Source organism: Fusarium subglutinans (genome assembly GCF_013396075.1).
Source record: "Fusarium subglutinans strain NRRL 66333 chromosome Unknown NRRL66333_c0000164, whole genome shotgun sequence".
NCBI classification, from domain to species: Eukaryota; Fungi; Ascomycota; class Sordariomycetes; order Hypocreales; family Nectriaceae; genus Fusarium; species Fusarium subglutinans.
In genome coordinates this window covers 95,098-115,857 of record NW_023502227.1, presented here as the reverse complement: position 1 = coordinate 115,857, position 20,760 = coordinate 95,098, and the positions used below count along the sequence as shown (strand labels likewise).

Genomic DNA, 20,760 nt, shown 5'->3' with positions numbered 1-20,760 from the left:
AGGCACCCCTCTCGGCCTCACTTGACTCTTACTCGACCCTCCTCGCTACAGTGCCATTCTATTACATAGGTACCATACCTACCTACATCATCTTGCCTTACTCCAGGCTACGTACTTGGGTGCTTCACATAAGGCTACTGCTGTTAGTCACCCGCCGTCAAACGCCAACGCCACCTCCCGACTTCTGCTCTGTACCCTCAGACATCCTTCCATCCTTGGTCTTCTCCCAAGACCTCCCTTAAACCGCCACGATTCCCCCCACCACGAGGAAGCGGAAGGCTGCTGAGGCGACGATATCCTCTGCCAACAGAGACGAAGAGCCCAACAAGAGAGTCATCGCCTCAGCTGCCGTCGTAGACAAACACGCCCTGCCCCCGACCCCACTCACCACCGCCAGTAACCCCATGGATTCCGAGGAGGAATACATGTCGGCTCTTTCGAGCGACGACGAGATAATGCAGGACGAGAGCGGCGACGAGATATCCGCAGGTGAAGGTGTGTTTCCCAATATCCTCCGAGATCCCCCATACTCTACTACCTTGATTACTAATGACATTGATATGACAGACTTTGATGACGAAGAGTTCGACGAGCCCGATCCTGACTTTGGTCTGATTAAAGATGCAGAGAAGAAGAAGAAATCCGCACATGTGGTATCATACAAAGTCTATGAACCGAGTGATATTCAACGCCAACAAGATGACATGATCAGCGAAGTCAATATGATTTTAGACATGCAGAAAGAGGATGCGGCCATCTTGCTTCGCCATTTCCGATGGAACAAGGAGAGGCTGCTTGAGGATTATATGGACAGGCCAGAAAAAGTGCTCGAAGCTGCTGGATTAAGCAGCAATACATCCAGCCCTCCACAGCTGGAGGTTATCCCTGGCTTCGCATGTGACATATGCTGTGAGGATGAGGAGGGCCTCGAGTCATTTGCCATGAAATGTGGTCATCGCTACTGTGTTGATTGCTACCGCCATTACTTGACACAAAAGATCCGTGAAGAGGGCGAGGCTGCTAGGATCCAATGCCCCTCTGATGGATGCGGTCGTATCCTTGACTCCGCGTCGCTCGATGTTCTGGTCACCCCAGCACTCGCAGATCGATATCAGGAATTACTCAACAGAACGTACGTCGAAGACAAGGACAATTTTAAGTGGTGTCCTGCCCCAGACTGTCCCAACGCTCTCGAGTGCGGCGTCAAAAAGAAGGACTTGGGCAAGATCGTCCCTACTGTCGAGTGTCGATGCGGGTATAGATTCTGCTTTGGTTGTCCGAACCCGGACCACCAACCAGCTCCCTGTGAGCTGGTTAAGAAATGGCTCAAGAAGTGCGCCGACGACTCAGAAACAGCCAACTGGATCTCAGCCAACACTAAAGAATGCCCAAAGTGTAACTCGACGATCGAAAAGAACGGAGGCTGCAACCACATGACTTGTCGAAAGTGCAAATATGAGTTTTGCTGGATGTGCATGGGGCTTTGGTCAGAGCACGGCACCAGCTGGTATAACTGCAATAGATATGAGGAAAAGAGCGGATCTGAAGCTCGTGATGCACAAGCTAAATCCCGGACATCTCTCGAACGATATTTGCACTACTACAACCGATATGCTAACCACGAACAATCGGCCAAGCTCGATAAAGACATTGCTCAAAAGACTGAAAAGAAGATGGTTCAGCTTCAGACAGCTTCGGGAATGTCCTGGATCGAGGTTCAGTACCTCAATTCCGCTTCTCAGGCTCTCCAAACATGTCGACAAACACTCAAGTGGACATATGCTTTTGCTTTTTATCTCGCCAGGAACAATTTGACAGAGATTTTTGAGGATAACCAGAAAGACCTCGAGATGGCCGTGGAGAACTTGTCTGAAATGTTCGAGAAACCCACTGCAGAATTGTCTGACTCCAAACTCAAAGTTGACATCATGGACAAAACCTCATACTGCAACAAGCGTCGAGTCATTCTGCTTGAGGATACAGCTGAGAACCTTGCAATTGGTATTACCACCCTGGCCCCTTCCAGTATCCCGTCCATTTAACTAATGTTCATGCCTTTAGGTAAATGGATTTTCAACTCGGACCTATTATCTGCGACCACTTCTGCGCCCGTCAACCGTCGCTGAGGCTCAATTACGACACAACACCAGAACCACTATTCAATAGAATGACTTTTTCAGCACGAAGAAGTTAGAGAAGCCATTGGCCTAAATCCCAATGGTTGCTGTGTATCAGGGCTATGCCTCCACTGGTTGGCTGTACTACTGAGCCCTGAATTTTGCACAAACATCGGATTTGATGAAGATAGCACAGCAAGGTTTCGCAGGAAAAGAAAATTTGCCCAAACTTGTTGGCTGCTCCTAAACTTGGCCCCAATCTATTCCTGTATCATTTGTTCTTGCTGTTCTCCCACAGTTCTCTCGTCGTCAGTCATCGTGACCTGTTGCCCCCTGAAAATCGACGAGGTATGGGATCATGGCGTTGGCCCGCTGCCAGAGGCGTTGGCGTGAAGAAAGGGTTACGCTGCTGGAGCCTGGAATATTTTGGTTTATAGACTTGTTATGGCATGGTGTTTTCAGTTCTTGGTGGTAAGGATCATGATATTCAATAAGCGGGCACGTAAATGAGAACAATCACATATGCTGTTAATTTTATTTTTAGATATTCAAGAATGACTAAAGTGTAGCACTGTTGCAAATCGCAGAGGCAATTTTTGTAACACCATAGCCAATTTGCAAGCTCGAAGTGTTAGTGAGGATCGTACGGCCGGGATGCAACTGGGATATGATGGCCCAATTGCCTTATTTTACGATCTTGACAACAAAGTAAGATTGCCAAAACGCCTATCTAATATTTGACTTACTCATGTTGTCTTCCGTTGTTTAATGCATAGACAGACACGCACTAGTTCCCTAAGACTCCAGCTCCGCCCATATTCTGTTCCCTCCATACAGTTTAGTAAACAATACTGTAGTTACAATGAAAAAGCAAAAGAAGAACGCCCGACAAATGCTATGTTCATTACGACCAGCCTCGCTTTGGAAATTTTGTTGGCTGTAAGATGAGAGGTTTCCAAGCAAGAATGTAAGTTCTATGCGAAGGCAAAACGGGATAGGTTGAGTTTCTTGGGAGGAAGGTCGACCTCATCTTCATCTTCTTCGTCACTAGCGGGGACGATTTGATCTTCGCTTCCGCATTTATTAAGGTCTGCGACCTCATCCAGATTGACCTTTGGCAAAGGTACAAATGCAGGGTTGACAGGTACACTAGAGAGGAACTGCTTGTCGGTGTTGTCGGTGCGCGGCTTGGGTAGCTTGGGGGACATTGGGCCGTTCATCGCACGAGCACCAAGACGCTGTAGAGGGGTCATGCGAGAAGGTGCAGTTGAAGGTGCAGTTGAGGGGGTAGAGCCTGCACTGAAGACGGAAGAGCGGCGTGATACAGTTGAAGCAGGTGTCTCGTTTGGTTTAGTATAAGAGAACTGACGGATATCTGGTCTCGAGGGAGTAGAAGAAACCCGCGATGCAGACGCCGCAGATGAAGGAGGAGGCATGGAAGCGTCAAATGATGACATGGAGCTTTCGTCATCCTTGACAAACGAGATATGGCTCTCACTGTCTGCAGTTGTTGAAGTCTCTTGGCTCTGCCTCTCTTCAAACACCGACACACTCTTCTTGATTTTGTCGGCAGGCTTCCAACCGTCAAAATCAGGTAATGCGAGAAGCGCTTCATCGAGCGAATCATCAGAGAATAGATAAGCGTCGCTCTTCGCCCGCCTTGGACTCCTCCGTATTTTCGGCGCAGGGAAAAATCTGCTCTTTTGTGGCAAATCTTCCTCAGGCCCAGCTTCGTTTTCCTCACACAAACGCGCCTTCTTGGGTGGTCGATTTGCAGGGTCAGTCGATGCGCTAGCAATGGTACGGCAAGGCTCGGTGCCTTCAGAAGACGTGCGCCTCGTAGTATTATGATTGTTGACAAAATTGTTGAGCATGTTGGCGATGGGTTCCGTACGGCGGCGATGAAGTCTTGGAGATGTGCGGGTACGGGTCACATATGAACCCGGAGAGTGACTCGGAGCAGCCTGAGTCGTTTCTTCAAGATACGGCCTGGGGAGCGGAAACACGCGTGGTACCAACCCTCCTCCAGTAATCTGAGAAACCCTCTGAGGGTCAACTTCAAAGCAATTAGGATCCATCTCGCCCATAGGTATCCGACTGGCTCCCTTGAAATAGGAGCTGATAGGCTTCATCGTAGGTGGAGGCTGGTCAGTGGCACCATGGGCCAGCTGTGAATGCCTTCTCTTGGAAGGTGTTGTCGAGGTGACGATTAAAGTCTTGGTGATTGGGTTCATGTCACCTCTGGCGATTGATCGTGCTATCTCAGGCTCTACAAAGGCTCCGATGAAGGGCATCTCATCTGCCTTCCGATCTCCGTCCAGATCTGTAAGGTGAACCAGTTCCCGTTTGGTCGGACAAAAAACCCACTGATGCAGGAATGTCAGTTCGGCTTGGTAGAACTGCGTCAAGTAATTTTCGGACACCTTTTTCCCTTGCATCTGAACCATCCGGACAATCCGCTCTGGTGCCTTTGTCTTGCGAAGCATACGATATGCTGTCTTCAGCCCAATGCCTGGGAGTCCGCGCAAATAGTCGCAACCACTGAAGATGGCCATTCGTCGAAATTCGGTATCAGACCAACCGGTCAATGAAACCTCTCTGCAGGCGCAGAAATCCTTGCGGTTGATCTCTATACAGTTGCCATATTGGTCCAGTTTGGTGAGAAGCTTCTTGGCACCGAAAACGAGGAGATCCGAGTCGTCCGAGATGATGCCGTTGATGAGACCCTGTCGCTCGAGATAGACAAGCTGTGCATCGGCTTCGTAGGGGGCGACAACGTAAGGGATATCAAGCTTTTTGAGCAGTTGAATGAGGGCAGATGCCATCTCAGGGGTGATATCAATGCATTTCTGGAACTCCTGTGTGGCCTGGGCAGGTTTTCCGGCGCGCAACAGTTCCATCGCAGCCTTTTTCTTCTCATTTCTATTGGTCTCCCGGGATTCTTCTGTAGCAGCTTTGCTTGGGAGAAAATCGCCATCGAATACCATGTAGGGTGTCACACCAAAATGCCGAAGCATGCGTACTCGATTCATGGCAGCATGCAGGTATCTGGCAATGGTGTTAGCGTGCACTTTTGTGATAGGGTTGACTCCTCCGACTTACTTCTGCGTTGGCTTTCCTTGACCAAGCTCTAATGCACAGCAATAGGCGGCACGATGGAGCCAACCGTACGCGTCAACTCCGAGAACCTGGCCATCGTACTTTTTGAGCTGAGTCGGCTTCTGAATCGATTTGAGAAGAGGCAGGAGCCCTTGAGAACGATCAGTTTATGTAGACAGTAATGGATATTCGGAGATATATATACCTGATACACCCATGTTGAAGACTGGAGGGCTTCAGTACTAGTAGCGAGATCGTTGGGCTTTGCAGTCGCAGCCCCAAAAGGGACTTGGGTAGCTTCAAGCCAGATTGGTTCGTCTTTGCATGCGTCAACAATTAAACATTGAGATGGGCCGTAATGAGCTTTGTGGTGCCGAGGATAGACGCGTCGAAAAGCTGATAAGGACGCGATGGCAGATCGTGCAGCGATATCGAGGGCGGCGGTGATTAAACGAACAGACCTGTCTCACAAACAACGGATTTGAGATATAAAACAGTCAAGTCCGCAAACAAGTATGAGGTACAATCTTGTTAAGGCCGAAGGCGCGGCTCCAAGTTAAAGGTTGTTGAAAGAGACGTCTCTAGAGGTGGAGATATTTTGTTTGTGGTGATCGTTTGCTAAGGTACCTACCTAGGTAGGTACTTAGGTCCCCAGGTAGGTCAACAGCCTTGGACGAAAGCACTTAGTGTAGTGGGCTGCCTAAGATGGCGCTTGGATGGGACGCGACCCCTGAAGCTTCCATCTTAATGGGCTCCATAGGCGCGTCGATAGGCGCTGTTTCCATTCCTGAGACCACTAAACCCCTAGGATAAGCCTAGTTCCTGCAGCTCGGTATTTCCCCAGCAACTTCCATGAGATCGTTAAAAGCCCCACTGAACATGTAGAGCCGTTAAGTCCATAGCTGCCCTTCAATTTGCTCTTCTCGAGTTAGCTAGCTAGGGGAGGAAAGAAAACACAAGCCCTTGACCCTAAGCAATAAAAATATTTAGGTAAATCTAGCCTAAGCTTAGGGGGCTCTTTACTGAGTTTATTTTAATACCCTGTATCAAGCCAGTGTTTTCTTGCTCCCCGAGGGCTAGTTATCAAAGTGTGAGACACACGAAATGTAAGAGACTGAAAGCGGTCTCAAGCATGGCATCATGTCTAGGACATTTTAATCGTTGCATTACTTCATTGGCTCCCCCTCTTCTCAACTCACTATCACCTATCATGGAGTTGCGACAAGTACATATATAATGATCAAATCAACCAAGTATCGAAAACACCGAGTACGCGTATATGACTGGGATCTCAGCCAGGATGCAAAGGTTAGAATTATGTATTTCCTACCACGCCATGCACTTACTGAAGTGCTTTTTCAGTTCATGAAACCACTGATGTCAACTATGTATATCCATCTAAGAAATCTTACTGGCCTATCATGGCAATAGTGGAGCACTGAATGTTCCCTCCCAGGCTAGGTCAGCCAGGTAAGTATTCAGAAAGAAAAAAATCCTTGCAGGTTATAGCCACAACCACATATCTAGTTTACACAAGCTGATAATACACATACAGCACCCCAAAGACAAGATTCGTCATGCCTACCACTCTTCACAAGACCCGCAAGCAAATTTCCAAGAAGAGAAATGGCGTCGTCAATGCTCTACATGAAAAGTCCAGAGACTCGATGCGCCTTCACAAGGCTGGTGTAAGAGATCAGCGCATTGAGAAACTCGCAGCTGCCAGAAGTAAAAAGGAACAACCTCTAGGTACACTATGAACAAACGACTCGGCCAACTCTCGTAGTAACTTACTTATCTAACCGCCTTTCAGTTGACCGTGTTGCTTTCTTTCAACAAGCTCTGCGCCTTAAAGACAGAGATAACAAAGGTGCACCGGAAATCGATGAGGTTCAGCGCATGATTCACAGGTAAGTCTTGAGGAATATTCTTGGGTTGCAAAGATTACTAAGGAATTCCTAGTTTCGTTCATCAATACGATGAGGAGTATAGCGAAACCAAGAAGGCCCGTCGTCCTGGCCGGCCTGCCAGTGTGAAAGAAGATCTCCTTAAGGCCAAAATCAACATACTAGAGGAAGAGTACAAGAGTGGTTTTGGTATGTTTTGTAAACTTGCAAGGAATATGGAGGCAACTGACATTGCGGCAGTTATGCCTGATCTCTTGGACAATGCCAATGTGAACGCACTTCACCTCTGGGAAGGCTCCTGGTCATATCTGACCCAACTGAAATGGGTCAAGGTCAATAGTGAAGGCCAAGTCAGACCGACCAGCTTCCCATCAGGCGGCACCAACTGAGTATCTAGTGCATATCGGCATGTACTGAATACATATCACAACCGGAAGTGGGATGACTGCCGTCTTACATACAGGCGAACTCGACCATGCAGTAGTTGTACAAGGACTATTTGAAAGAAACCGGGTCAAACGAGCGAGACCATAACCTCCGTCAAGTGCTCAGTATCAACACCAAGGAATACAACACAAACCGATTCTATGGATCCGATGGAAAAGGAATCTATCGCCAATATCTTCCTACCACAAGCAATACAGGAAGATTCTAGAAGCTAGGCATGAACAAGCTGCCTGGACATCACATCAATGGTCTTTAGTGATGGGTGGGTATTGTGTTGGAGGATGGTTTGATTCATGCGGTTAGGCTGAATTAGAGGGAGAGGGGGAAGCTACAAGTCTTCTTGCGCTCACAATTCTTACATTACCCACAGCTGTGTGGTATTCCAACTCAATGGCGACTCAAATTAACATGTCATGTTCAGACAGGGAACTCTTTGGCCAGGAAAAGTTTACCGGAACCATCCAGCATTTCTTACTCGTGATATGCTCCGAACTACCTACCTATCGTAATAATGTAGGATCCAAGTTCAAACCAAATCCACATAACAATTGATGTCCTTTCGACCGCCATTAATTGTCATCAGTAAAAATTGCTTCCTTTTACAGTTTCTAACCCCACGTGATGGTAATGCCCCGCTCTGATGGGAGGGATCGTCCAGTCTTAGTCCAGTAAATTATTAGCAAACCCGCCGGGAAGTTGTCGTCCCCCAAAAATTTCAGGACGAGCTTTTGAGTTGCTTTAGAAGCTTCTATCATCCTCTGTATACAACACAAATCTCTTCCAATTCCCTCAACAACGACCATTTCTTCCCCCCTGTACGATTTATACACTTTATAACAGTCCCTCAATAATTTAATCGCAATGTTCTCTGCCCGTAACGTCGTCCGATCTGCGCCCCGCGCTGTCTCCCGGCTCTCAGGCGCTGCTCTGCGACAGACCGCCCGTCCCAGCGCCTTCACCAAGGCTGCTTCTGCCCTACGACCCGCTCAGGCTGCATTCTCTACCACAAGCTTCCGTAAGGCTACCGAGAACGATGGTGAGCTTAGCGCCAAGCTCGAGAGCGAGATCAAAATCGAGGAGGACATCAAGGCCAGCGAGCAGGACCCTGCTAGCATCAAGGATTTCTTGAACAACAGCGCCTTTGAGCTCATTGACACACCCGGCCAGGAGATTGTCAAGCTGGTTCGCGACTTTGGCGACGAGAAGTCAGTATTCGTACCCCATTGGTTTCAACAGCCAGCTAACAACGATATTGCAGGATCACCATCAGTTTCTCCATTGCCGACATCACCAACTACGACCCGTACGGCGAGGAGAGCGCACTCGAGGACGAGGGTTTCGAGGATGAGGGCGCCCAGGGCAGCCAGCGCAACGCTCGCGCAAACGAGGAAATCGATGAAGAGCTCGAAGAGGATGCCGAGGAGGAGAGCAACCCCCCTATCAACCTATCAATTGTTGTCGAGAAGCCCGGCAAGGCCTCTGGAGCCCTGAACATCGATGCCAGCGCTCAGGAAGGACACATTGTTGTCGAGAACCTCTTCTATTACTCCGACGCCTCGGTTGCCAAGGTCGAGAGCCCCGACGCCGCCCAGAAGCGTGCTGATGTCTACCCCGGACCTCCCTTTGGCAGCCTCGACGATGACCTTCAGGTTCTCATGGAGCGCTTCCTCGAGGAGCGTGGCATCACTCAAGCCCTCGCTGTCTTTGTTCCCGACTACGTGGACGTCAAGGAGCAGCGAGAGTACACTCGGTGGCTGAACAACGTCAAGGCTTTCATTGATGCTTAGGGTGGCTGATGAGTCAACCAATGCGATAAAAAGTTTCTCAGGGTATGGAAGAACAGAGGAGTCTCCGGTTTCAGATACGATGTATTAAAAGTAAGAATTGCCACTCTTGTACTATAGGATAAGATCCACGAGATCAAATGCACGCTAAGATATGTGTAACGATACGATGCCAGCTTTACTGTATCCCTTTGAGATTGTGATGCGTAGTGTCGATTAGTTGACCGCATTGAACAGTCACGATTGTGAGCGAAGTCAATAGTAAGCGATACATCGTCAAGAGAATCTTGCTATCTAGTCAGCAATAATCCTAGACCTCAAAAACTCCCACAACTCCAAGTAACGAGTGCGCAAGCCCGCCATGCATCTTCGGGGTTCATCGATTTCTGATGCATATATCACCCCCGTGCTACTCTCCGGCGCAATAAAGCTCTATTCCAGAAGTGTCTTTCTGACACAGAAAAGTCCAAAAGAAATACTTCGTACAGCAATCCCAACGACTAAGCTCCCAAGATTCCCTCGGTTGTTCGTGTTTGTGGAAGAAAATCGCATCCAATGCAAGACACAACCCAGAAATCGAAACAAAGGTGAACGTCTACATGATGCCTTCGAGCGACCAGTCACCCTTTTGCGCCCGCTCGAGGACCTCGCGGCCCTTGTCGGTCAGATCGGGCTTGCCATCGTTACCGGTGACATGTTTGAAAAAGACGGGCTGCCACGTTTCCTTGTTGGCCTCACGTTGCCGGGCCTTCTCGCGCTGGGCCTCTTCGAGCTCGACCTTCACCTGAGTAGCCCTGCCATATTGTTTGGCGTGGATAGCATCTGTAACACCACCCCAAAGGGTCAAAGATTCGTTGGGAAGCTGCTTCTCCTTGGGAGGGATGATCTTGGGCGCAACACTGAGAGGTGCAATATCGATAATGGTGTATTGCTCTTCCACAGGTACGGATTTCTGCCGTCGGTTAGGTTTATGTACTTGGACACAGTGAGATTGCCACTTACAACTGGTCTTGGACCGAGAGTAAAAACGACCTTCTCCTTCCATGGACCACTCAACCGAGCAAGGACATCTTCATCAGGCACGTCTTGAACTCGAGATTTGTCATCGTTCTCGGGATCGTACTTGAAGACGACGCCATCAATCTTGTTTGTTGTGCGTCCCAGCCAGCCTTCCTCCACATAGTGCAGAATGACCTTGATCTTGGTCTTGGGGCATGTGATGTAAGCGAATTCACTGACCGACACGCTCAAAGCTCCGCGGAGAAGACCACCCAGATGGGCCGCCGGGTGGGTAAGCTGGTAAGTCTCGCCATCACGCTTTTCGAGGGTTATGAAGATGCCCATGTTGTGCTCCCCAGGAAGGACCTTGACGGAGGTGCCTGTGAACTTGGCAGTGATCTGGTCGAAGCCGCGGGCTGTGATACCCTTCTCGGGACAGGTGACGTTGAAGGCGCTCACAGGGGGGTGATGTGAGGTCTGTTCAGTGAGATAGGAGACGCGAATAAGCTTGTCGTCCTTTGCAGCGCCATGCTGGGGCACAGAGAGTGAGACGTTTGAAGCGTTCTTATCCCCCTTTGCTGCCACTTTCAGCACTGAAAGGCCACCCTTGGAGGTGCCATTAGTCTGTTGGAGGCTTGAAGTGTCGATTTTTGGAGCGTTATCTTCAGTTTCCCAGTTACACTACAAAACAGTCAGTGTTTCTGGAATCTAATCATCGTATGATTTGTATTGGCGGAAGCAGAAAAAGATTGCGTACCCTGAAGAACTCGCCGAGACATGAATTATAAGGTTTGCAGGGCTTTCCTTTGGCATACTTTAGATCCTTGGTCAGCCAAAAGCGCACGACCTCGAGCATTCGATCCAGAGGGTCATCGGAAGTGCCCATAGCAACAAAGGCATTGGGGGCATCGATATAGGTCCAGTATTCCAAGTTCGGAGTAGGTTCGAGCAACTGCGACGGCAGCGAGAATCTAACTGCTGCGAGATCTGAAACGCCGATGAACCTATCGTCGCAACAAGCGGTCAGCATTTGAAAACAAATAATGGCATCATCCGGTGTCTTGAATGAAAAGTCCTTTCCCGTTGCCAGGTTTGCTTCCACTGCTTACTCCGCTCTACGTGAAGCGGATCTGTCGTCCGATTTCGCTGGCTTGGACCCCAACAGAGCGGTGGACGCTCTCACGGCATGGCATGGCCGAGGGAGTAATTGTGAGTCTCTTACTTCTTCAAAATCCCCAGAAATGTTCGCAGCTTGGAAGTATCGCTCTGCGTCTCGTCAGGCGCGTCGACCGTGGGTTGCGGTGTCGATGACGACATGGTCGTTGATAAGCTTGGAGTCGATGAAGGAAGACGATGCTTGATGGTAGTGGGTTAGGCTGTCGATATGGCTTTTGGTGAAGAGTAACGACACGCAGCAGGGGTCGATGCGATAGGTATGCAACAGACTGCAGCTAATATAGTAGTAGTGGAAAAGAGACGATCCCGGGGACAAAAGAAAAAAAGATAAGAGGTGAGAGCGAAGAAAAAAAATAGAAGCCTTGGGTTGGGGTTGCAGACTGAATCGCAAAAGTCAAGAAGGGAAGCGGGCGGTGTTGGTGACGTTTTTGGCGGGGTGGGTTCTGGTCCAGGCCAAACGAAATGCAACTCTTAGAAGCCCCTAAATTTCTGGGGGGCTTCAGGTACCTGGTAAGACTTCTGTATTGTCCATGCTCATAGGCCGTACCCTACATTATTTCACGCTTCTTGGCTCGAACGGCCTGAGATCGATGGCAGCGCGCATCGGCGCCTCTGGATTGGTGGGGTGAGAGTGTTCGATAAACGTTGAGATGAACTTTGCTTGGGTGTCGTGAGGTAAGATCCTCAGTACCTTAGTTATTCAAAAAAATTGATGTTTCAGAGGCAATACGGAGATGATATGTACAATAGTTCTGAAAATCTCGCAGCACTGCATCGACCTTGACAAGATTTGTGCAACTTGACAATGCACAATGATCGACGCATGGATGCTACTCAACCACTTCGACTGATACGATTCCTATCGGTGGTCGCACACAACTTGGTCAAGCCAATCATCAGCGCACATGGCATTGTCCCCGAATTCTAATACTATCCATTCGTCCATCTCCTCCTTGATATTTCGGTGAAACTTTGAAAGGCAACAAAACAATTTCTACTAAACCCAAAGTCGCCTTTCATGGGCTTAATTCTTGTCAAACAGTATTAGCACGGGGTCTTGTTCAGCTGTGCCAGTGGTGTGAGCTTGCCCATTCAGCTGGACTAGCACTCGTGAACATATCACTAACCTCAGGATACTGAAAGGATTGCCATAGTTGTTGCTCTCGTGACTAGAGGCACCAAAGCAGTTTAAAACATCCATCCAATGCTTTCGATAGATGCTAGTGATGGCACCAATCGCCTCTTCACCTTTGATCCCCAGCCGTCATAGCTTCTCATTTGTTCTTGTGACACCGAGACCGGATGAACTCACTCTTTGTTGGATACAACACTCTCACTAACAGACGTCGTATCGACCAGGAAACGGTGGATAAATCTGCTGAAACAAAACCTCATTTGTTATTATGTTGATATATATATACAACAAAGATTCCATAGTGATAAATAAACAATTCCAGCAGGTGTGCAAAACTCCAGGCGCAAGCCTTTTTGCAATTCTAACAAATGCAGGTGAGCCACCTCGACCGTTTTCATGCCACATACAAACATTCAATATCTATCCCTCGAGCGCCACGCATGTCGAGTAAGAGTGTTTAAAAATGAGCCAGGTGACAGTGCTATTTTTGGACTTGGCAAACACTACTACTATATCGCTGATAAGAGTATCATGAAAATCATAGCTGAAAAAAAGAAAGGGGAAAAAATGTCAATCGGCAACTGGGTTTATTGCTGCTGCTGGTCATTGCCCCAATTCTCATTGAGAAAATAATCCCAAGCAGGCTCTTGATCGCCGAAGGTTTTGGTGGGTGTGCCAGTATCGAAGCGATCCCATGGTAGCGTATCCGATATCTCAGGATAACTCTCGCCAGCGACGCCGAGGCCAGCGTCTTCCTCCTTAATGTATTTGGAATCGCCGCTGTAAGGATAAGATTGAGGAACTCCCCAGTTGTGAGGTTCAGGATAAAGGGCAGAGCTAAAGGTCTCGTTCATGCCCCCACCCATCAACAGCCTGGCCTCAGCCGGTAGTTCGGAGGTGAAAGCCGAGCTGTCTGGGTTATATTCCATCATATGAGTCGGTTGAACGGTTGCAAAAGAGGTGGTGCAATGAGATTGCGGCGTCTCGGGATGGGACCCTAGACCTGGCGTGAGAGCTGATGGCGACATGGCTGTGTCATTCCTTGGCTCTGAAATGGGGCCTGACATGGAAAGGCTTCGATCGCCAAGTCTATTGTTACCCGGTTGGCCATAGTTAATAGGCTGGAAGTTTGGCTCAAAATGCTGCTCCATGGGGGATGAGATAGTGTTGTTTTGTGTGTGAAGTGCTGAGTAGCCCGGTGCGGAGTATCTGTGGGAAAGAGACTGGGCTTGTTGCTCAGCCCGAGGGAACATCCTCGCGAATTCCATATTGATTTCGTTATTGCGCCAGTCGCTCTCAGTGGCCGAGATCATTTGTGACATGGCCACACGGGTATTGAGATATGCGTCCACTCTAGCATTAAAGGCGGGGTTGTCGGTTTGCATGCTCTGCTTGAGAATCCGGTATGATCTAGGGAATTCATCATCCTCTTCCTCGTACATCTCCTCTTTCATAACAATCTCCTCTGTGATTCGGAAGGCCTTGCCAGTTCGTTTCTTGTGGATTTCGCTAGCCATCTTAGCCGACTGAACACGGGCTTCGAGGCTTCGATCCGCTCGCCTTGAGGCAGCAATATACGCTCGCTCTTGGTTTTCTTCATGGGATCGCTCAGTCTGGACATACATGTTAGCGATATTGTCCTTGTACATACATTGCAAAGGGTTGAGGTATAAGTTTACCTTTCGGGTTGGGGCAGGCTTGATTGGGCCACCCATGTTCGCGGCATCAAGGGATCTTTTGGGCATATTGGCGCTAGGCAATTGGCTTTGACAACTATTTGACAAGTGACCAACGATTGGAGGGTGGTGGAATGTCGATAGGCTGACGGCTTTGATTGTTGAATGCTGGACAGACCTGGATCAAGATGCTCTCAATCCGATATCGTCGAAGGAAGAAGGTAATAGGTTGGCATATGTGTATGGGAGACGCAGAAGTATTCTCGAGGTGCCTGGAAGGAGATATGTATGTTCTGGGTCGGCACCTTAACAGGTAGGTATTCTTATGAGTGCTTTAAGTTTTGAGTTTCTTAACGAGAAGTCACACCAATCCGAAGGCGAGAAGTTTTAGATTTAGAAATATTGGGTCAAATCAAGAAAGTCCCGAGAGGGGGCCGGGCGACGCTCTTGTATTATACACAAACAGGGTAACAGAAAAAAACCGAAAGCTAACCAAATGGACAGCGACAAGGACAGGCGGGTTGCAGACGCGGGAAGAACTTGCAGCTCGATCCGAAGGCGATCCCACGACTATGATCGAGCGTAGTTATGACGATCGATCTCGATCAAGAGCTCTCTGTTAGCGCTAAGCACGAGGGATAAGTACCGTCCCGTATCGACCTAGCCTGCTAGGTAGCCCCTCCCTCTACGGTAGCTTTACCTTATTACCCCCCCCTCAGGTTCCGCATATCTATGGATGCATTTATGCCCCCGGCACTCCTCCGGTCCTCATCACTTAGTGGCTGGACCTCTGTGAGGTTGCCATCTCCATTCGGTTCACCCCGGTCTTATTGAGAGAACCGCCAACCACGGCCGCCCGGGTTCAGAATTTACCACCGCAGCCGTGTACAAGGATGGTAGATACCGTAGTTCAGAGACAGCTCTCCTCTGAACCAACGATCAACTCATCTCCATCGTTTCAAACATCTAGAGACATCCAGGAACTCCTAGATCACTCTCTAGAAGATCCACGAATAGGACATGCGAATTGAGAAACAGCATAGCCCCAATCTGTCCAAAACCATGGATAAGGTACTTCACACAGCCGAATCCCTGCTCAGCTTTCACTTCTGTGCCGTGCGTGAGGATTGCAGTACATACAGAGCGACGCCTCTCTGTAACCTCTATGCTAAGCAGCGCCGAATCCCTCCCAGTTAGTTCGGCAATTACGCGACATGTTGCAAATTTATGTCGTTGGGCACCCAGCGTCACAAAGGCCACTCTACGCCTGTCAAGTCTGCTCGATCGCAATCTCTACGCATGGACTTCTGTTCATCGCATCGGCAAAGCATCTTGCCCGAAAGGACCCCGGAAACCCACCAAGAGAACCCTTGGACAGTGAACCTTGCCATTTTATCATGCCATCCTGCTAAGCCTCCTCCCATGCTACTTACTGTGCGGTATTGTATTAACTTATTTGCCTGGATTGGCTGTCTCACTCAATGGACAGGCCAGGCCTCACGCACCTCCACTGTCTAAGTGAATCCTTCCACTATGCGTCCTAGCTAAGCGTCGTAGCGTTGTAACTGTGCTGTGCTGTGCTGTGCTTTACTGTACAATGCAAATGCTAATATTCCTTTGGTCTTGCCAGCGAGACGGTGAAGTCTGTTTCCAACCAATGGACAAGAGTCTGTCCTATTCTTTCTGCAGCCCGTCGATAGCGTGACGCGTGGGCTAGGTAGGTCGATCGTTTCAAGACTAGGCGATCCGTTGTCAAGACATTTTCATCGTGAACTCATGTTTCGACCGTCTCAGAGATCGCGATCCAAAGGTAACAAGACCCAACTAACAAAACAAACATTCTTTTGTTTCGACTGAACCTATTACTTATGCTGATGAGACTCCAAACCTACGGAGCATGTCTTCCGTACAATTGGCGCCATCAAATGCAAGATGGGACGTTGTCAGTTGGGCACCGCATTTGTCTCCCCGTTCCCTGTTTTCCATTCCCCTACTCTCTCGTCGTGGTTCTCCATTGGGTCACCCTAGCTGGTTTTGGTGTTCTTGTACACACCCGTGGCAGTTCCCTCTTTAAAGAAAATGTAGCATCCAAACACATGCTGGGCTATCTGCATGCCTTCTTCCATGTCGAGGTTGCCTGAGCATTGTGCCGTAGTCTCCTAGACTCCTCCTATGTGCCACGGCACGGTGCAGCAGAATGGGGGAAGACGTGCCATGCTTAGCCGTTGGCAAAGTCAGAGCCAGTTAATTAATCAACAAGTACCTCAGTAACTCCATATTCAGGTCACCACAGTCAGTACCTAAACATCGGCTAAGTAGGCGTTGAACGTAATTGTCTGGTTAGCCAAGGCATGTCCTGTTCCTGGCACTTGGTAGCCAGAATTACGATCCGTCTACGCTCCTATCACAATAGAGCATTGCTGGGCGCTTGCTAGCTGCGATGGGAAGAGTCTCGAGGCTGAAGCGTCTATAGGGGTGAGCATCGCAACACAATCGGAGCTCGTCCTTTCGAGGCCAAATTGGTGATCCAGACGGGCGGGTCCCTCCACAGGGAATCGAGCGGCTGCTGCACCAGGGCAGGGCCGCCAAGGCACATGGATAAAGAAAAGAAAAGAAGAGAAAAGGAAGGGAAAAAGAAATACATACTACCTAACTTGGTAGAGAACGGATCTTTCGGGGAGCCAACAAAGATCTGATTGACAGACAAGGACGGAGGATACCGCATCTCACGACGGAAATGATAACTAATCCCTAATCCCCAGCGAGTCAGATTCAGAAGTGTCAGGCCGAGAAAAGAGAGAATGTGCGATACTCATTGCCCATGACGATGTTTTGAGCTCAGATCTTGGTTCCCTTATTAGCGCCCGAGAAGTCTCGGACGGCCGTGAATTCGATTTGTATCGTTTAGGTGCTGATGTCTGACATTGGCTCATTCTTGACCAATTTTTGTGTCAGCCAAACAAACGTTGTTACATGTAAGTAACAAACGCACTTAGTCGTTCACCATCTTTACCTAGAGACATGATGAGCTGAGCTGAGAGCTTGACTTTTTTTACTGACCTCTGTCAACATCCACACCCTTCTAAACCAAATCTTGAAACTATATTGTCACTGATGAGCTAGGATCTCACGCGTGGAGACGGGAGATGGCTTTGTAACTACTATAGTACTAAGTACGTAGTTTAGTACTAGTCAGAGGTCAAAGTTCGCTTCTTTATCCGAAAGTGGAGAGCTTTCTCGAGCACCCACCACAACCGCAACCATAATACGCCCTTGTTGGATGTTTCGCAACCAACCACACATGACCCATGCTTCCCTTTGGTGTTATCGAACCTCCCCACCTTCGTCGACCCAGCATTCTTCGATCTCCATGCAATTTTGGAATTGTAATCATCAGATACCATTCTTATTGAATTCCTTTGTTTGAATTCACTCGATTGGCAATGGTCGGATCGTACAAGCAAAGCCCTCAACCAGGAACATCTCTTACCCACTATCCGTACCTAAGGTAAAGTGGTCAGCATCGAGAAGGTTGAGAAACCTTGATCGAATGTGATATCTACAGTATCCATACTCCGTAGTGAAATATTTATCAGCCCAGAAACTGTGGGCAGCAATGTATGTCTTGAAACAGCATGAGCTCTCAGGTCAATGTGCGTGCTCTGTTTGGAACTTGTTCTGGGAAGGAATGTGCTGTCGGACTTTTCGGACCGGACCATCGTCTCCGGCCTACATCCCTCCAGCTTCGTCCACAACGAAGAGGTACCCAAAGCTACAAGGGTGCACTAACAATTTCTTGAGTTCCCCTGGCTGCATACACGTCCCAGCAACCTTCGGCGCTAGTCCCTTTTAATTCGAGATACTGGCTTGTGCCACATTTGTCCGCCACAGACAGTCCCAATCATCCAATCATTGTCAACATTTTCTCGGCACAAGCCACAACTGGTTGTCCGCCATGGGAATTAAAAGCATCTCCGTGTCGATCTTTAGCATTCCCATTCTTGCTTAACAATACGGCGGCGTGCGGATACGGAGTACACTCAGCACCTTTACAACCTCTTAAGCTGCAGCCACTACAATATGACGTTTCTGACTTCCCGGAACGAGATCGGCTCACCTAGCTCACGCATTTTAGACTCCAGGAGGACAGAACAAGAGCTAAAATCGGCACGATTGAGCAGTCCCCCCCTTAACTGCCGGTTCCCAGCGTCGATATGAGATCAACGTAGCGTAAGGCAGAGAAGCAGAGAGGGAGACGACGCGCCGATGCCACCACGTCTGCACGTGCTACCGCGTATCTAGACGTCGTGGTGGTGGTAAGCAGCGATTTGCCCCTGCATGCCCATTCGTTGCTCTCTCAGATCTAGCCCAGATTCTCCAACAAGTGCTTCCTAAGCTCCGATGAAAGCCTGAGGTTTAACGCCCTCGCAACGAAACCGAAATCCCAGAAAGGTTTCCAGCAATCCGCGGCGCACGGAGTGCCACCGGCACAAGGTACCCATGCGCAAGTTCCCGATCGTGGCGAGTTCACAATGGTGCAGCAAATGTGACAAAGGAAATTCGCAAGCTCTGTTCATTGAGGGGATGAGTTGATTTGTAATAATTCTCTGCATTACATCAATATCACCACAATTCTCAGAGATATCACTGTTCGCCTCCGGACAATGCTCTCAACCAGAGGCCGTGGAAAGGGTTATTTTTTGGGTAATGATCGCACATTGAATCATTTATACGACATGCGAGATCTTATTCTTACGCTCCGGCAAATAGTGACGGATATTGCACGTCGAACGAGATCTCGAGTCTCAAGTGAGTCTTTGATCTCACTCAGCTGGGTGGACCCTTACACCAGCTTGTTGGCCAGCACCAGAACATATGGAACTTCGACAGCATTGGAAAATCATAAGGTACCTGGTTAGCGCCCAACATGTCTAACCAATACCTGCATGAACTTTCATATCCTCCCCCTCCCAGCCACCACCTTCAGAAGGCAACACCGACTTCAAGCAAGTCAGCTTGACGTCTGCCTCCGGTAGAAATCAGTCCGCGGATGGTCAGCATGAGTTACTCAACTGCGATGCCAGTAATCGCAAAGTGATCAAATATCGATGCATGTGTACGTATCCGTTCAATTTTTTCAGTAACCGAGATGTTCATCTCAGTCGTGTCGTGGGAAATCCTTGGACCATACTATTTGCCATGTGGATTATCCGGAAACTTTTTCTCCTCAACTAAACTCTGGAGCTCTATGCAAGCGAAATCTTGTCTAGGGGTTGTGGGAAATAGCAGAAGGATATGGGCGGCAGTCTGGCGATTTTGGTGTTAAGCTTCTTTGCTGGCTTTCCTTTTGCCCAAGAGGTTGTCAATTTGAACTCTCTAGTTTTCAAAAATTTATTTTCATCGGAAGCTGCACAAGATCTTGTCTCAGCATCATAACCACTGGGTAGGTAGTTTGCCTGGGCCTGAGTTGCTGGAGATGCGCTGTTGTCAAATCGTGGAGTGCACTTACACAATGTAGGTATCTCAAAGGTTTACAGCCAGCTCATAGCCATGTCCGACACACAAGAGGCTTGAAAGGGATTTTCAGCTGCCATTTATGCCACCGACTGAATAAACCATAATTTCGCATTATTCTCCTTTCAAAGGAACCACCTGTCGTGGCTGAATTGAAGCATTGCTAGAACTTAAATGTGCGCCTACCTTCAAACTCACGACTACGGCGGGAGTAGGAAGCTTGAGAGCTATAACGTTTCAGCCCTGAGATGCCCGAATAGGAGGAAAGCATCTGCCCCAACCATTATTTGTTGAGTATTTACGTATAGCCGAGTGTTTCGGGGCGAGTCACATCAGTGCTCTCGGTAGCTCCGATATGGAATGCTTTTATGTAGCGAATTATTGTGAGTTTGGTGGCTCTGGATATGGTCTTAGCAGAGTAAAGGAGAAGTTCAATGTGAACACATGGATATGTGGAACCTGAAAAGCTTTGATGGATAAGACGTAAGTCTCGTCTGCTTGAAAATAGTCACGACAAATATTAAGTGCCATGTCTTTATTCGAATGGACTGAAGCGATAAGCGGAAGGGGAGAAGAGAGTCGGGGTGAGAGTCTGGGTGACCAGCGTGCAAGGACAGCTTTTATTAGGTAGTTTTGCGGTCTACAATCCTCTTCATGTGTTCACACAAGCTGGTTCCCACTTTGCCTTCGACGTGCTGGGAATATCAATCTAGGAATATTCACTTCATAATAGTTTATGTCCGTCTCCTGATACAACAATTCAGGAATAAGGGGAAGCATATGGACAGAAAAAGTAAAGACATTATGCAAAGGTTGTAGCGGTGGGCAGGTTGAATGGTCGCAATGCAATTATGTTGGCTCAAGTTTGGGTATCCGTGGCCACTATCTATCCCAGTAACAATTGTT

At 48.6% G+C, this 20,760-nt stretch overlaps 6 protein-coding genes across 6 annotated transcripts; 3 read left to right on the top strand and 3 right to left on the bottom strand.

The window, feature by feature from the left end:
- Nucleotides 1-404: 404 nt before the first annotated feature.
- FSUBG_9976 (ring-finger Ariadne-1) lies at nt 405-2,042 on the top strand (the record flags this gene model as incomplete). The annotated part of the gene is made up of 1 exon (XM_036688545.1): nt 405-2,042. The coding sequence occupies one exon, from the start codon at nt 405-407 to the stop codon at nt 2,040-2,042; it is 1,638 nt and encodes a 545-aa protein (XP_036534570.1).
- Nucleotides 2,043-3,091: 1,049 nt separating this feature from the next.
- FSUBG_9975 (exonuclease 1) lies at nt 3,092-5,434 on the bottom strand (the record flags this gene model as incomplete). Its single annotated transcript, XM_036688544.1, has 3 exons — nt 3,092-5,165; nt 5,220-5,367; nt 5,422-5,434. The coding sequence occupies 3 exons, from the start codon at nt 5,432-5,434 to the stop codon at nt 3,092-3,094; spliced, it is 2,235 nt and encodes a 744-aa protein (XP_036534569.1).
- A 1,359-nt stretch (nt 5,435-6,793) lies between these two features.
- On the top strand, nt 6,794-7,512 carry FSUBG_9974 (TMA16-like protein; the record flags this gene model as incomplete). The annotated part of the gene is made up of 4 exons (XM_036688543.1): nt 6,794-6,965; nt 7,030-7,126; nt 7,179-7,312; nt 7,364-7,512. The coding sequence occupies 4 exons, from the start codon at nt 6,794-6,796 to the stop codon at nt 7,510-7,512; spliced, it is 552 nt and encodes a 183-aa protein (XP_036534568.1).
- Nucleotides 7,513-8,431: 919 nt separating this feature from the next.
- On the top strand, nt 8,432-9,357 carry FSUBG_9973 (uncharacterized protein; the record flags this gene model as incomplete). Its single annotated transcript, XM_036688542.1, has 2 exons — nt 8,432-8,775; nt 8,829-9,357. The coding sequence occupies 2 exons, from the start codon at nt 8,432-8,434 to the stop codon at nt 9,355-9,357; spliced, it is 873 nt and encodes a 290-aa protein (XP_036534567.1).
- A 592-nt stretch (nt 9,358-9,949) lies between these two features.
- FSUBG_9972 (oxysterol-binding OSBP) lies at nt 9,950-11,670 on the bottom strand (the record flags this gene model as incomplete). Its single annotated transcript, XM_036688541.1, has 4 exons — nt 9,950-10,306; nt 10,357-11,034; nt 11,111-11,357; nt 11,576-11,670. 4 exons carry the CDS (start codon nt 11,668-11,670, stop codon nt 9,950-9,952), a joined length of 1,377 nt encoding a protein of 458 aa, XP_036534566.1.
- Nucleotides 11,671-13,251: 1,581 nt separating this feature from the next.
- On the bottom strand, nt 13,252-14,409 carry FSUBG_9971 (uncharacterized protein; the record flags this gene model as incomplete). The annotated part of the gene is made up of 1 exon (XM_036688540.1): nt 13,252-14,409. The coding sequence occupies one exon, from the start codon at nt 14,407-14,409 to the stop codon at nt 13,252-13,254; it is 1,158 nt and encodes a 385-aa protein (XP_036534565.1).
- Nucleotides 14,410-20,760: the final 6,351 nt, after the last annotated feature.